At 38.3% G+C, this 16,749-nt stretch overlaps 1 protein-coding gene across 1 annotated transcript; it reads right to left on the bottom strand.

The window, feature by feature from the left end:
* Positions 1 to 3,445: 3,445 nt before the first annotated feature.
* On the bottom strand, positions 3,446 to 6,887 carry LOC148916542 (uncharacterized). Its single transcript, XM_089051671.1, has 3 exons — positions 6,319 to 6,887; positions 4,445 to 4,529; positions 3,446 to 3,706 (listed from the first exon to the last, which is right to left on the bottom strand). The coding sequence occupies exons 1-3, from the start codon at positions 6,885 to 6,887 to the stop codon at positions 3,446 to 3,448; spliced, it is 915 nt and encodes a 304-aa protein (XP_088907797.1).
* Between the last annotated feature and the right edge of the window lie 9,862 nt (positions 6,888 to 16,749).

The raw sequence follows: 16,749 nt of genomic DNA, 5'->3' as shown, positions 1-16,749 counted from the left end.
TAGACACGCATCACCTTGAATCAAAAAACATTCTCACGGTGCCATTTGCATCGATTGCAACAAGTCCATAAGGCAGGATTGATCTTTTCTTCACTAGGCCAGCCTGGAATAACAAAACACCAGTCGTTGTTGTTACAAGCGCTGCACTGATTGAACTTAATCTTCCCATAGTGAAACATATCTACGATATGTCTTCCAACAGAGAAAAGTCCGCTTAATCGTCGTCTCAAAGCATCCCTGGTTCCTTTCATATCAATGTTGTTACGTTGATTCAAAGAACACAAGAATTCTAATGCATCCTCTTTTGACTGACCAATTCCGGACATGCCAAGTAGTCCAACTAGATATGCCGCTTCCATATGGCCTGCCGTGGCTGCAACGCGCATCCCGGACAATGCTTCCACATTACCTTGCACGAAAAACACGTCGACCGCTTCTCTAAATATCGCCTCGGGGTTCTCGCAAGCCCTGCATTCCACGAAATGCCGGACTGCGTTGAGGCATAGTACCAGTTAGGATGGTCTTGGTACTTTTCCATTGAAATTGTGTTCCACACTTGTGGAGTGTTTGCCAACCTATTGAACAGTGGGCACACAGATGCCATACGAAAGAGATCTTCCGATGATTGGGTTGCCACGTATAACATCACTTTAAACCAAGCTAATTCCGGGATGAAGGCTTGAGGCACATCCAGATGGAGATGCTTTCTTCTCTTTCCTTCGACTGTAGTGTAATGTTTCGAATTCATTGAAATATTTTTGGAATGGAACGATTGGAGGATTGCAAGAGGGGAGAAATGAGAATATACGGGGTTTTGGGTTTGTTTTAGCCTCTGTTTGCACTTTGTTTTGAAAAGGTGTTTCCTTGGGGTTTTTCCAAGTTGACCCTTTTAAAAGAAACTGAACAACACCCAAAACATAAGACAGGCGAAGGGAAAACGTCATCGAAATGCAAAGGTAGTCAGACCGTCCAAAAGTCAATTAATAACCTATTTCCATAGCCATTGTTAGGCTTTTCTCGCCATTAAATTCATTGATACAAATGTGATGGATTACTTGACTAGTGACAGAAGGTCCCATCAGATACTTTTTCATTTTCCCACACCACACTACCCCTAGTAAATGACGGATTCTTATCCAACTAGTTGCCTTAATGAAATATAAAGAAAATAATATATTTAAAGCAGTGTCCCCTCAATTGTAAGATTAATATTTGGTAGTGAAATAGTATATCGCTTTTCGGAGTAAAAGGTGTCACAATTCTAACGGTACAGGTGTCTAGATCGTGACCAACCCACCCATACACAGAAAAGAAGGATATAATTCCATTTGGGCAGAGATGAGAGAGAGCTGAGTGAGAAGTTTAGGGTTATGACTTATGAGTGAAGGGGTCACTGAGAAGGTATGAGTCCGAAGAGGTTTTAGTGAGAAGATCTGACTGAGAAGAGGTACAAGTGATAAGATTCAACATGTCGTCGTCTTTATCTCCCGCTCAAACAAAGAGGTGTCAGTATTGTGGAGCTGCAATGGTGCTTCGAGTTTCAAAATCGATAAAAATCGAGGGAAGCCATTTTGGAAGTGTCTAACCTCCTATGTAAGTTCTCATTTCCAGAATATGTATGTGGGTGGAAAAAAATCCTAGGTCTAACTCTGACAGAATTATTTTGCATATATGATGCCTGCAATTAGGAGCCACCAGTTGCAATGGATTGAATGGGTTGATGTGACCTCATTGAGCGGTCGACAAGTGACACGTATGATGCTACATGCTTAATATGCTGAAGTCCATTAAGGACTTGGTATTAGTTTTATTAGTTGTATCAATTGTCATATTATTTGTTCTTTTAATGACCAATTAAGTGCACGCATCACCAATGACTTTTCAAACCCAATTTGTAATTTTTGTTCTTCAAATAGGTGGATTGGGATTGAGTTTAAATTATTGTTTGAAACAAAAGCATGTATTTGTCAGAAACCCAGTAAAAACTTTCCTAGACTTACTTTACAAAAATAAAGTCATACGAAGACGATAAAATGACAATACAGGGCCAATACGATGCAATACTAAGACAATACCTTTTTTTTGAAGATTGCATAATTATTTAGTGTATATAGATTGTTTATTGATTGTTTACTGCATGTAAATCGCATGATATTGAATGTTTATTGAAGGTCTATTAACTGCATGTATATCGCATGTTATTGCTCCAATATTGCATGTTTATTGGGGGCAAAAGCAGGACTCAAGTTAGATTTAAGGGGGGAAACGGTCCTTATTCTTTGTTTTAGTAGGAAGAACTACTGTTAAGTAGAATTTCTTATTCAATACGACTTCCTTATGGTTGATGTAATTGGGGACTGATGTATATTGCATGTCTATTGCGTGTATATTTCATGCCTATTGTGTGTATATTGCTTGTCTGTTGCCGGCTTAAAGATTGGGATCTGATATTTGGAATGGTGGCTTGGATAAATGATGACATATCACTTTGCAATGATGTAATACACTTAAAAAGCCATCAGTCCCTATGTGAATATGCATTCTTCAAATCCCAATTCACATATGCCGTCTTCAAATCCCAATTCAATGCAGTTTGGTTGAGGTTAGGTAAATGTCGTGAAGGAGTTAGGCCAATATTACACCGATGTTTGTTTCATTACATCAAAAAAAACTTTACACTCCATATGCACATTCTATGTATGGGAATGGCATGTTTCTAACTTCAAAAATGCATCTGCCTATCCATTTAGATTGCCCCCGTGCAATAGATTTACAGATCCATTTACTTTTCTCCTCACCAACCCTCAGCATCTCCATTTCAGATTCTTCATTTTTCTATGCTCTGCAACCAGCTCCATATACATTTCGCACAATATGAGAATAAACATCGCATAATATCACACTAATCTAAATGAAAGCATGCTCTGCTATAATATTTGCCACTATTTTGGTTCTAATTGTTATTGTCCAGTAACTTAAATATAAATTTCTGTACCCAAATACACTAAGATTGAGAAAGACGAAGAAGAATTCAGGAGCAGAGGTGGAATTCGAAGAGGACCTATGGGTCTCTATTGTGTATTTACATGACTTTGAAATTGGACATTCCCAAAACCTATTTAATCATCACGTGCCTAAACCAAGTTCAACCGATATCATGGCATGTAAGCATCTCCCCGTGCAATTTATGCAGCCAACTTCAACCGAAAAAATGGCATGTTCTGCGAGGTGCAAGTAGCTAAGGGAATCTCAGCACTCAACAACTCAATGTACTTCAACACGAACATACCACAATCGCCTCTGAAGTAAAACAAGAACTCGATCAATTTAACTAATGACATTCTAACGTAATTGACAAATTAAAGTAATAAAATTAAATAAAAAGTTGTGCTCACTGATTAGCCTGTTGTGGAACATCCACACAATGTATTGGCCATGGACACCACTAATCTCGGGTGCACTCGTTCGCGTAAACACCTTCTTCATAAAAGTCGAGGGTGTGCAGAAGATTTGGAATCGTAATTGACAGGGGGCCGAGTTCTTCCTTTAAGCTCTGATCTGGAATGAGTGAAACCATTGAATCGTAGACTTTGATTTCACATTGAATCAGATCAATCTCTAGAGCCACCCAATGCTTATATTTTGGCAACATACAAGGTACATACACCTTATACGTGTACTGCCAATCCAATCCACAAGCCGGAACCTTGCCATTTACAATGTTCAGAAACTGGTTATAATTTTCCACCCAACTTGCTCTTTTTTCCTTTTATTATCCGCAAAGCAAGTATGAATGTGATTCTGTGAAATAGAAAACAATCAATGGTTAAACACCTCCACAAAGCAAGTATGGATAATTTGTAATTATTAACTGCACTTCGTCAAGGCCTATGCCATACTGATGTAGCACAGGTGTGTTAGTTTAAACACTTAGAGCAATAAGACAGCAGATAAGAAAAGCTGAAGGTTAGAAAAGGTAGAAGGCAGGCAGCAATCAAAGAGTTTAAAGGAATGTTTAATCAATATTCAAATCTGAATTGTAAAGAACTACATAGGGGTATTTATAGCAAACTAAAACCTAGAGACAATAGAATTACAATCCCCAGGTAAAATAGAAATCATATTCCTAATAAAATAGGAAACTTAGAAATCCTAATACGATTTGGAAAACTAACTTAGAAATCCTACTAGGATTTGGAAAACTAAAGAATATAGGAAACTAACAAATCAATTAGGAAACTAAACAATTTAGGTCCTATGCATCCTGCATCACATACCATAAAAAATACATCGGTCGTTGTCCAGTCCGATATTTCTACTTCCTCCAACTATTGTTGTCGCTTCCGGATGAGATACAAGCCCAAATCAATGTGCTGCACATGTTTTCCTTGTCAATCTCATAATCTATGCACATTCAAACAAATGCATAATCAATTAAACTTACATCTCCTTTCAGCCAATCGTCAGCTTTGATGAGGGAAGCGAAGAATTCAATCCCAGCTTCCACGTTGCCAAATTGCATCACCAAACTATGAATATAAAAAAGTTTTAGAACACAACAATTAAAAAATATATACACTCATGCCTTCTATCTCAAAAAACAAAGGACTTACTTTGGGTTATGGCGCCATTCGAACAAAGTTTCAGCAATTTCACCATATCATCATGCGGAATCGCCTTCATTGGGTCTAACGTCCGAAGTCGGGTTGTCTTTGGCAAATTTTATTCAACCAGTTCACTAGCTTCAACCATCTTCCACATAGGAATAATCTTCTTCCTCTTCCGTAATTGGACCCCTGGTTCCACACCTTGACCTTCATCATTCAACCAAACGTTCAACTGAGATAACACAGCTGTAGGTTGATCCAAATCAATGTCCCCGACAAGTAACCTCAACCTTTGTCCCCTCCGTGCTCTGCCAATGTCATCGCCAACCAACATAACTTCATCATCCTCTTCCTCATATTGGTTTCTTTGCACTTCCTTTTCCTCACTTCTCTGTCTTTTCACTTCCTTGCCCTTCCTTCTTTTTTTTATGGATCCTCTCCCTCACCGCTTTTTCTTTGCAGTTCTTCCTCTCCTCAATGCTCTTTCTTTGCGCTTCCTCTCCTTTGCTGCTTTTATTTTCACTTGCTCGCCTCACTTCTTTTCCTTTGAGCTTCCTCTACCTCCCTTGGTTTTCTTTGACTTCACCTCCTTCAATCCCCTCCTCTTCCTTTTCCTCTCCCTCATTTCTCTTACTTGGCACTTCACCCCCTTCAATCCCCTCCTCTTCCTTTTCCTCTCCCTCATTTGTCTTACTTGCCCCTTCACCCCTTTCAATCCCCTCGCTTCCTTGTCCTCTCCCTCATTTCTGTTATTTGGCTCTTCACCCCTTCAATGTCCTCCTCTTCATTTTCCTCTCCTTCATTTCTATTACTTGGCCCTTCATCCCATTGCATGCCATCCACTTCCTCATATCCCTTAAATAGATGTGACACAACACAACGATTCGTCCTCTCTTTCAGTAAAGTTATGTCCCTTCTCACTTCTGCTCAAAATGAGGACCTAAATAGTGGTCCAAAATTTTTTCCATCTGTATGACTTTTAACTCAAGGACGTCCTTTTCCCGCTTTACTTGAAACAACTCGGACCTCAACAAGCTTACCGCCTTGTTCAACTCATCAAGGTCAAGACATGAAGAAGGAATTGACTCGCCGAGACAACAGAGGCGACCACAACTCCAATATGGTTGTCTCATTTCCTCTTCACTTGGACATAGCGCCAAGAATCAATTGATTTTTAAAATGACAAGAGTCATATGCAATCATTCTACTTCATAATTTCATTGAATCTTATAAATAGTTCCAAGGGCTGCAAACCAAACCTCTTTGCTCTGGAAAAAATAATTGTTCAACTTTCTCATCTCGGGAACAGACGTAGTAGTTCTCCATCACAAAATACGCGGGAGAGCTGTCGGATCAACAACCTTGCAGTAATTCAGGTCCGCCATTCTAGGAATTAATTCATATAGCCAAATCTACACAATTCACAGGACACAAGTTATTATTTAAGTTTTAAAGTCAACAAAACATAACGACATGCACATTATTACCATGTTCCTGGAAAGCATACGTGAAACCTTTAAAACTCCAGCCACCCATTTGCACTTCACCATGGTTATCCTTCTTGCCCTTCTCATTTCTCCAGCTTGTTCCGGTTACCTTACTTTTCCCCTTCCCTCTTCTCCCTTCATTTTCAAAGCTTTTCACATACTTTGTTGGTGCAGAAAACAGACTGTCTTGGGTTTTGTCAAACGACACCGAACCCCATGGAAACCTGTTGAATGCATCCAAGTCCTCTACAAGGGTCAGGTAATTTAGATTGATGTTCAAATGTTTGTCCCTTCCCAAAACCACTAACTCAGCAAAGTAAACAAGAGCTAGCTTGTAGACGTCATCTTCCTCTGTGCACCTCACAAATGCTTCTTCTAAAGCATTACATGTAATTCCTTCGTCTATAAAATATCTTTTCTGAAGTCTAATTTCATCACTTTCTCCACTGGAAACTTCAGGCACTTCCCAAAAACGAAGCCTTGAGATCAAACAGAAATCCTGACGAGTGAACTGAGCAATGTCGCACCCTATTAAGAAACTCAGTCCATCCAAGTCTTTCACACCCTGCCCCGCTACTCTACGCAACACAACCCCATGCACAATCTGCCCGCTAAACTGAATCTTATCTATATTCAGAAGATGGCCAAAGCATGATGTCTTGAATTGTTCTAATTGTTCGGCACTCAACTTCGCTCGAATTACAGCTAGGGATGAATTTGCATGTGAGCAGTTGTTCACCCATGAGGAATATGCCTCTGACTCTGGCCATACCAGCTCCACGTTGGATCCCATTTCCTAAAATACAAGATGAAATAACGTGAACACATATACTACCACGTATTTGCACAATCACATTGGTATTTACACAACTAGTCAACCAGCACATTACAAATTTTACAAAGTACATGCGCATAGGGATTACTGATCACAGGCTTTAACATCATCAAAGCAATATGACATATTTTGTGCAAATACCTGTTAATGCAATGATTCTGTGAATTACAAGCAATAGCATGTGTTTTATTTATGGATCCAAACTCCAATCAATGGTTGATGCATGAGTGAGTGTGAGTGCAATCTAGGCAAGTTCTGCACTTCACACACATGACAATTATTGTCATCTCATACACAACACAAAATAAATTAATTAATAAGAAAGATGGTGGAAGGAAGCAAAGCAAAGCATCTGCTCTGCTATCTGCTCGCTAAGCCATTGCCACATCCTTCTTTCTTTCTAGCTTTTTCTTCAGTCAGCCATAATCGTCATAGATCAACCTTTTTTCAAATGCTTTGCACTTTTATTCATGAGTTTATTATTATCTGTTCTCATTTTTAACAGGCAAATTTAGTAACAACGGAAATAATATTTATTTCAAAAATTATATATATTATAGCGCCAGAGAGATAATCTGCACTCTGCACTGCTTCAAATGTGGAAGGTTTTGTGGGCCTCCTCCAATTCAACACCATTACCTTATTCATATCATTATTGACATGTTATTGACTTTATTTTCATTCGTTTTTTAACATATACCCAAGCAAAAATTAACATGCAAGTGAAGCACAAAGAAGAGATGCCAAATCTAACAACATTCATGGTACAAATTGGGGAAAACGGTTACTCTAACCCTAATCTCAAATTCCATAAATTACTCACCAAATGCTGGTTATTGAACAATCGCAAGGTGTCTGTGTTGGGTCTTTGTGCGGCTTTGCTCCACAAATGGAACCTATCACTTCCAACGAATACGACTTCTCTCCTTCCCCTTCCACTGCTTCGTCTTTTCACTGTTTCAGAATCCACGCCTTTGCTTCTTCCACTCAAAATAAATACTTTTTCACGGTTTAGATAGTGGAGTTGCGTTCAACCGTCGTTAACCTTTGCCTTCAACTGTCGTTGCCCGTTGCCTTCAACCGTTTCTTAGAGCTTAGCGGTTTGTCTGAGCTATGAGTTTGAGATCAATGGGTTTTTTCTGTTCAAACTTCGAACTTGCCTCTCTTTTTCTTTTTTTGTTGGGACCAACTTCATTGCTGGATATTAAATTCGGGTTTGGGTTCCTCACCTACCCGATTGCACAACTTTATCCTAATTCTCCCCAGCCCTTGGATTGATCCAATGACTATAAGGTGAACCCCTTATAACTTACCCCTTATAACTTACCCCTCATTATAGTCTGAGCCTGTCTTATGAGGGTCCTCACCGATCCTCTTTTAGTAGGGCTTAAACCTTAGAATGCTATGGTTCTATTTTTATTATTATTTTTTTTTATTGTTCGAAAAATGCAATGCTTCTAAGGACAAGCGATATTGATAGCACATCAAGAAAACCAGAATGCAAAGGGTTTCACTTTCAATATGGAATTTTTACATAAATCTAGATAGTAACAACATATTAAACACTGACCTCATTCGGACACAGTGATGATGTTGATAGCACAATGGGATTATCTTCTCATCTTTAATTGACAATCACTCATCTTTACTTCTTTTAGAATGCGTTGCTTCTCAAAAATTGAAAACCATGGAGAGTTTGCAACTCCAACTTTTGGAAATTTACTTCTTGGGTTTTCGCTTGCACAATTTCTAATTTCATGTGGTGCAGTGACGGCTCCTTTTTAGGTCATTTCGGCACTTGTCAGTCGATCACTAATTACGTAAGTTTGGTTCGTTTACCAAACCAATTCCACCCCTATCTGAAGGGGATAGTATTTTTATGTTACACTTGTATTGGTACTTGTAGTTGTATTGAAACTACAACACAATGTCTATATGTGTAGAATTAAAAATTAAATTATTGAGGAGTTATGTTGTGCTTAGATAAGTAAAAAGGATGAAAATTGTACTAAAAAAGATTTTCCAACTCCAACTTTTGGTGATTTGCTTCTTGGGTTTTCGCTTACCCGATTTCTAATTTTAGCCCTCTAATCATTTGTCTCGCTCAAATTTAATTGAGGTAGTTAACTAGCTAGGAAACCTTAACAAGAAGCATAAAACCATTACATAATTATTTTTAAATAAAAAGAGCCCTCATCTCACATCAAGAAAGCACACATCAATTTTTTAAATTCTCTCACAATTAATCCTTAAAAGTTCAAACCAAACAAAATTCATTTGGAAAATTAAATTCAAAAAAAAAATCCCAAGAAAAGAAAAACCATTATATATAACTAAAAACGCCTTTTAGGGAGCTTTCATTTTGAGACACTATATAGTTTACTAATTTGGAAATAGGAATACAATTGGGAAATATGCTGCTGTAATCACGTTTCTCAAATGGTGTTCTAAAATGATCACGTTGCAAATTGTGTGCTGATATAATCACTTGGGGACGTGAAATGACCAAACTGCCCTTCATATAAAAACATATCTATTGGGGAGTTATTGGCCATTGATTGCTGACCGAAAACTTCTGACCTCGCTCTCTGCGTTCTCTCTTCCTCTCTCAACGTTTTATCTTTCCACCGTTGCTCCATGACCACCACCACTCTGTTTCTCCCACTCTCGCGAAATCCATCCCTGTGTCAATTTCTCAACAAAAAAACTCAATCTTTATCCCCTATCTAGGATTATCTGGTCTTACAAGTCCAACCCAGAAAAATAAAAGCTTAGCCAAAGCCTTGAATTGTCCTTTAAGTTTTAATCCTTTATATTTTCTTTCCTGAGAAGAAATAATGGACACAATGGATGAAATCAGAGTCGATTTGCTGCCTTCTGATAGCATTTACTTCATTGTGGGAATCATTAACAAGAAGCTCGATGTGAATCAGTTCCAAAATGTCCATTCTTGCCGCAGTGGGCTATCAGATTCTTGTCTCGGATTGTTGAAACGGGGCATCCAGGTATTTATTTATAACCTTTCTATTCTGATTGCATTTGGACCTTTGCGTTTCTATTTTTATTGAAATCATTTTGTCTCGGATTGTGTGTTTCTTTTGGGCTTCTTTCAATTGTTTGTTTCTGGGTTGTTGTTCTATTGGTCCTGTTCTCACGTAGATGAGCAATTGCATATGGATTTATAGTGCTGGAGCTAAATAAGATATATTAAAGTATATTTTAAATCTTGGAGTGGTCTTCTTTATTAAAAAAGGATCAGTTTTCTTTGTAAAGATTCCCCCTTTGTTTATGTGTATGTATGTGCATACATACAGCTCTTGATATTTATCAGAGGTTTATTTCAATTCCTGGATAATAAGGTACTGTTTCCACAATGAAATTGCACTAAAAATCTTGGAGGAAGATTAACTGCTATAAATCAGGTAAACATGTAACAAGAAATGCAATCCTTGAACCCACCTAGTAGAATTCGTTTGTGAGTTAGCTTTGAAATTTTAAGCAAGAAATTGATGTGGGTTAGTTCAGCAACAAACTATATGGGTTTGGATTGGATCATATCTAACTTTGTCTTCTGCTTATGTTTGCCCGTTTTGCGTTTACTCCTATGATGAAAGGGCAAAGTTCCCCACTGCCTTGAGAACCATAGACTGGTCAACAAGTCAGCTTTCTTTGGTGTGCGAGCGTGCCACTGCTAGTAATAAAAATTCTAGCAGACTTAGTTTGGAATGGATAACTTGCGCCCCAAGTTACTGATTTCTGCAAACAAACGATTGTGAATTTGGGTGAGGAATATCTCCCAAGTAAGTTCTTTTCTTGCCTCAGACTGGTGAGGACTTTAACAATTTATCTCAGTATAAAGAGGTTGTTCTGGCCAGAATGGTTGATGGAATTTAAATGTTTTTAGGCGCCTTTTACAAAACTATAACAATAAATACTCATGCTAGAGAGATGAAGATATTGGAACTCCATTTCACCGAGATGGAAGGTTCATTACAGGAAATGCCCAGCCGGATCGAGACGCTTAATGGATCGACCGTTGACAACCTTGACTGCTAAGCTTCAACTATAAATCGATACCAAAGGTTGATTCTGGCAGAGCTTCAATGTACCTTAAGCTTTTGTGAAGCTTCGAGTGGCGAATGCGGCTTCTTCATCTGTAAGGGCGTAAGTGGCTGTTCTCGAGGACTTCAGTGGGCTAGAGACTGCCTGTAAAATTTGTTGAGGTTTTCATGTTTGGGAAAAGCTCAAGCTCTACCTGTCTTGGTTTTTTGTTAAACCAAATTTGTAACGAGAGAAATCTCGTTTTGAATGACTTATTTTCTAAGTCTGAACCTTGGGAATTCTAATCTAAAGCTGGTTTTCACTTGGAATTCAAGTGAGCTTCTGGTTGATTTTGAGTTGTTTGTTTGATTGATGACTTGAGTGTTGGATTGATTGTTGTTGTTTTTTTTGTTGTTGTTGTTGTTGTTTACCCTGTTCACTCCTTCTTGTATTTATAGTAAACTGTTTCTTCTCTGGAGTAGGGTGATTGTGTTTATTTATTGGGCGACAAAGATATCTCCCCCCTTTTTCTCTTCTTTAATGGAAGGAAAGAAAATAGGATTTCTTCAGTTTTGGCAGATAGGCTCTCAAATAGACAATCACTTTCCTGATTTTCTTGAAAAGGAACCTAATCTCTCTCCCAATTTCAACTGCCCCTTGTGATATTTTACCGTGATGGTTAGTTTGATTCCTTTTCTGGACAGCTCCTGCTTTCTCTGCTTATCCCTCTCTCGAGATTGTAACTTGCTTATCTTCTTGGGAGAATTACCTTCTCTGAAAAGACAAAGAAAAATCTCTGAATATACATATATATATGTAAGAGGGATTTGATCTCCAGTTTTTTCAGAATCAACTTGATGTCATGAACCCTTCAATCACTTCTTCTATGACAGTCGCCATTGCTGACTTTTCTTTATCCCAGAGATGTCACGTGGGATTGTTCCTATTTCTGGACTCCCTCTTCCTATTGCCTTGTTTGCTCTGATGAGCCTTGGGCTGGTCTCTTCTGGTTTTTTGGGCTTCCATCTTTCTTTGATTTTTGCACTTTATTCTGGGCCTAATTTTATTTGGTGGGTGTGTCAATTTTGGCCCAAACAATGCCTTAAGTCTGAATCGTTTTGGAACGGTTTTGACTTAAATGATTATAACCATTAAATTGGCGCGTGGTAAATTCCCCCGTTAACGGAAAACAGAAGTAGAAGTACAACAAAGGGACAAACTCAAAGTAAATCTAAAACAAGGGTAATTTTGAAAGGAATCAAAAGATTTTTAGTGTAATCTTGTGTCTATCCCAGGGTCTGTTTGTACAGCCTGCGAATCCCACATGGTTGGATAAAACTTTTTTAACCATTTGCCATTGATTGGGGCTATGAATTTCTCCATCCCTATCCTGCAACCTGTATGCCCCCATTCCGAGGATCTGATTGATTATGAAAGGGCCTTCCCATGTAGGCGACCATTTTCCATAACCAGCCACATGGGTTCCGAGGGGCAGAACTGCTTTCCAGACTATCTCCCCTTCTTCAAAACTCTTGTTCCTGACTCTCTTGTTGTAGGCCCTTGATACAGCCTGTTTTCCTGCCAGGAGTTTGTTGAGAGTGTCAATTCTGCTTGCATCCAATCCCTCCAGTTCCTGCAGGCATGGCCTGGGAGTAGTTTTCTCCTACTAAGTCATGTTGGTGAGCAATTCTGAGGGACTGAACAGCTATCTCCATAGGCAGAATTGCATCATGACCGTAGGTTAACGCATAGGGAGTCATGCCAATCGCTTCTCTTTTTGAAGTTCTATATGCCCACAGAGTTTCTGACAGCTTCTCATGCCATTGTTTCGGATTCTTCTCAAGCATTTTCCTGATAATGTTGATGATCACTTTGTTGCTTGATTCCGCCTGTCCATTGGCTTGGGCATAATAAGGAGTGGATTGGAGCAGTCTGATTTTGAATGCCTCTGCCATGTCCAGCATTTCTCCGGATATGAAGGAGGATCCTCTATCAGTTGTGATTGATTCTGGGATGCCAAATCTTTGGATAATCTGCTCTTCTATGAAAATGATGATCTCTTGAGATGTAGTAGATTTAACAGCCTTGGCTTCCACCCACTTAGTGAAATAGTCTGTGGCAACAATGATAAAGCGAGTCTTTGCTGGCTCTGGCTGGATAGATCTTACCAATGAGATCCATTGCCCATCCTCTAAAGGGCCATGATTTTACCACTAGATTCATGGGAACTGATGGAGCCTGCTGGACTGGGCCGTGTCTTTGACAAGTGATAGGATTTTTAGTACCTGCGCAAACAGGGTTAAAATCACTGAAAATACTTGCAAGAATACAAGGTAATTGTAGTATAAATGCTCATGCAAGGTCGTTGTCCCCAAAGATTGTTTGACTAATCTGTAATTAAACTAACTCTTAATTAATAACTAAAATAGATTTTATCAAATATTTGAAGTTTATGAATTTGAAAAGATTAAACTAACAAAGAAAAGAAATCAAAGTTGGGAAATAATAACAAAAGAAGAAAACGATTTCTTTTTAAAGACTAACAATTTAGAGAAAACTAGGGTTTAGCCAACACCGTCGCAATCCTATGCAATTCTATCAATTACTTATGAATTTCCACATATATGCTTTGAAGGTTAGGTTTTCCTAATGCATATTTTCCTTGTGATGTTCAAGCGAAAACGTATATCTAACATGCAATCCGTCTGTGATGTTCGGATCAAATATAAACATGCAAGACTCATTAAGCTTTGTGAAAACCCTTTGAAAAACCATGCAACCCTTAAGAGCGTGATGTTCGCCTTAAGTGAACTTACAGTTACTAATCACAAGAAGCCCTCCTCAATTTGGGTGATGTTCCAACAGAAATTGCATCAAATTACTTGTCTACATATCCTAATGGTGATCAGTCATTAAAATAGATAGATAGTTTTAAACACAGTGATTAATAATTCAAAGCAAACATGCATCCATTCACAAGCAAATTAATAAAACTACATATTCATGCTAAGGCTTACGGCCTCGCCCTAGCAAAAGGAATTAGTTACACATAATCATAATTGAAATCCAAGAAAATATCATTCGAATGAGTAAGAATGAAAACACCTGAAAGTAGCGAAAATCCAAAACCCTAGCAATTGCTCCAAAAGACAAAAAGAAGTTCTAAAAGGAGCCTCTAAATTGCAGTGAAAAGAAGCTTAAATACCTCCTAAAACCTAGCTACCCAATCCCCACAAGGAAACTAAGTTAAAATAAAATAAGACTAGGAAATAAAGTCCAAATTGGATTAGGAGAATCTGCCCAAATCTGCCCAGCCACGTTTTGGTCTCAAATCTCCTCCAAATCTGGCCCAAGATAGCTCATTTTAAAGATAAAAATATTCCGAACACTTCTCCAGAAGGCCACGAACCCATCCGAGGTCATCTTGGGCTCCAAAAACGCAATATAAGCCCAAAACGTCACTATTCCAGCACTGCACATCACTCCTTCATTTATTCACCAGGAAATCATCGCTTAGTGTAAAAGTCTGATATTTTGATACGATCAAGCTAAGTGACTCATGTACGTCCTCCAACTGGAATTACTCCAAAATTCGTCCATTTGATTATGTTTTGCTCCAGAGAGAGTCGAAAGTCCTATATTGGAAATATAATTCAAAGTATCAAAATTCTTCCAAAATATTAACCAAAATATACTAAGAATAGGGTTAAATATATAATATAAAATCGACTCATCAAAATACCCCCAAACTTAGCTCTTTGCTTGTCCTCAAGCAAAACAAGACTCAAACAAAAATAAAAACTTAACAAACTAGACATCTGGCTAACACTTTAACCAGAACAAAATTTCCACCTTCAAGTTGCAATGCATAGCAAATTTTAAAAACTAGAACATCTTTTCAATAGATCCAAGTAATCCCACCACAGAGTCTAAGCTATTTAGAATCAATTAGAAAAGAATTCACAAACTTCCTTCGGTGTAAAGTGAACCATCATAGTTAAAGAGACTTGACTAAAACCCTTATCTCTCATCCCTTTTATTCATACTTCACATATATTTCTTTTTCTTTTTTCTTTTTCTTCTCTTTTTTTTTCTTTTTTTTTTTTTTTTTCAGTAATAGTAGTGGTTGTGCAATGTTGGTTCCCTTAAGCTTTCGATCCAACCCATGTAGCGAGCTTTAGGTCAATGACTCCCAAACCACTAAGGCTTTAAGGCATTAGGTGTAGAACACCCCTAAGGACTTATTAACTCAAGCTGAAAAGGCTACGAAACCAACTAACCACCCTGCCTCATGCCAAAAACTCTACGATTTAACTCGAGAATCACTGCTGATTAGGCAAGACTGGCCCGGTTACTAGGCAAAGCTTCGGGTGAGGCAATTATTACTTTATAACACATACTAACTTATTTATACAGAACAAAAATTAAAACACACTGGGACAAACAATAAGTATTTCAATCGTACTCCCCACAAACCATGTTGGTGTGATGTGCAAATTTCAAAGTATAATTCATGAATTAGTGTCTAAGCAACAATAAACAGAAAAGACTCTATTGTGGGACTAATCTTCACCATGTCTATTTGTTCTAAGGTTTAAAATAATCTATGGATATTAACTTTAAAACGAAAATTTTAAACAAGACTCAAAAAAATAAAAAACTAAAATTTACTTTCCTACCCCCAAACTTAAATCACACATTGTCCTCAAGGTGTGGAAAATAAGCAAAAGAAACAAGAGTAGACCAAACAACTAAATCCTAGAAAATGAAAATAAAAAATAAAGAAAACACTCTAGGAAAAGAAACTAGGAAAGCAAAAGAGAATAACAAAAATAAATAAATAAAATAAAGTAAGGCAGAAAATGAGAAAAACAATAAAAGAAAATAAATAGGAAAGAAAATACCCAGAAATTTGACACCACAGGGGTTCAAGGCGGACAGGAGCGGAGATCTTGCAACGACGAGCTGACCAACTCGCACAAGTCCACACTTGTGTCATATTTGAGCAACAGATATAATATAATAGGGTAGTAGCTGCGGTGTCAGTCCTTTTCACAACCGAGCCGCTTCATTTCTCTCAAACCCTCTGCTTTCATTTCTCTCAAACCCAAAGTCCGTTTCTTCTTCTGTCAAAACCCAAACCAGCATCTCATATGCTACTGGCCAAACAAAATTTTCTTATCCACAATAAAACTCCACTTCCACTCCACATTGTCTTAAAACCTTAGCCTTGTGAAAAATCGATCTCCTCTGTTGCTTCGTCATTTCTCTCAAACCCAAAGTCCTTTGCTTCTTCTGTCAAAATCAAAACCAGCATCTCTGTTGGATTCCCAACCCAAATTCAATGCTTTGTAGATCTCATAGCAAGGACTCGCTTGGGTCATCATCGCCTTTTCCACTCTGCTTCATACTCACTCTGTAAAAGCCCCCAAATTTTCTCTTCTCTGTTCAATAGGGGGATAGAACACTTACGAGCTGACCCTGCCTATACGAAATATAAAGCATCGGTTTGGGTTCCTCGTGCAATGGCTTCGTTACTAGCTGGGGCACGAGCAGAGTTTACAACACAATTTGTGTTTACAAATGGGTCTGTTGTTTCATGTTGATTGGCTCCATGCGAACTTAAGGAGCCTGATCTGAAGGTGGAGGATGCCTCTTGGTACATGCCTCTGTCTCAAACCTCTGCCAGCACCGTCACTAACGCTCACCGACATCTATGATGGTCCTCGATCTCGCAGCATCAGTGCCTTCCAATATCCATCCGACGGTAAGAGTAATT

The sequence above is a fragment of the Prunus mume genome, linkage group LG5 (genome assembly GCF_029339155.1).
Source record: "Prunus mume cultivar Tortuosa linkage group LG5, ASM2933915v1, whole genome shotgun sequence".
Taxonomy (NCBI): Eukaryota; Viridiplantae; Streptophyta; class Magnoliopsida; order Rosales; family Rosaceae; genus Prunus; species Prunus mume.
The sequence above is the reverse complement of the archived record's forward strand: the minus strand, read 5'-3'. Positions and strand labels throughout refer to the sequence as shown.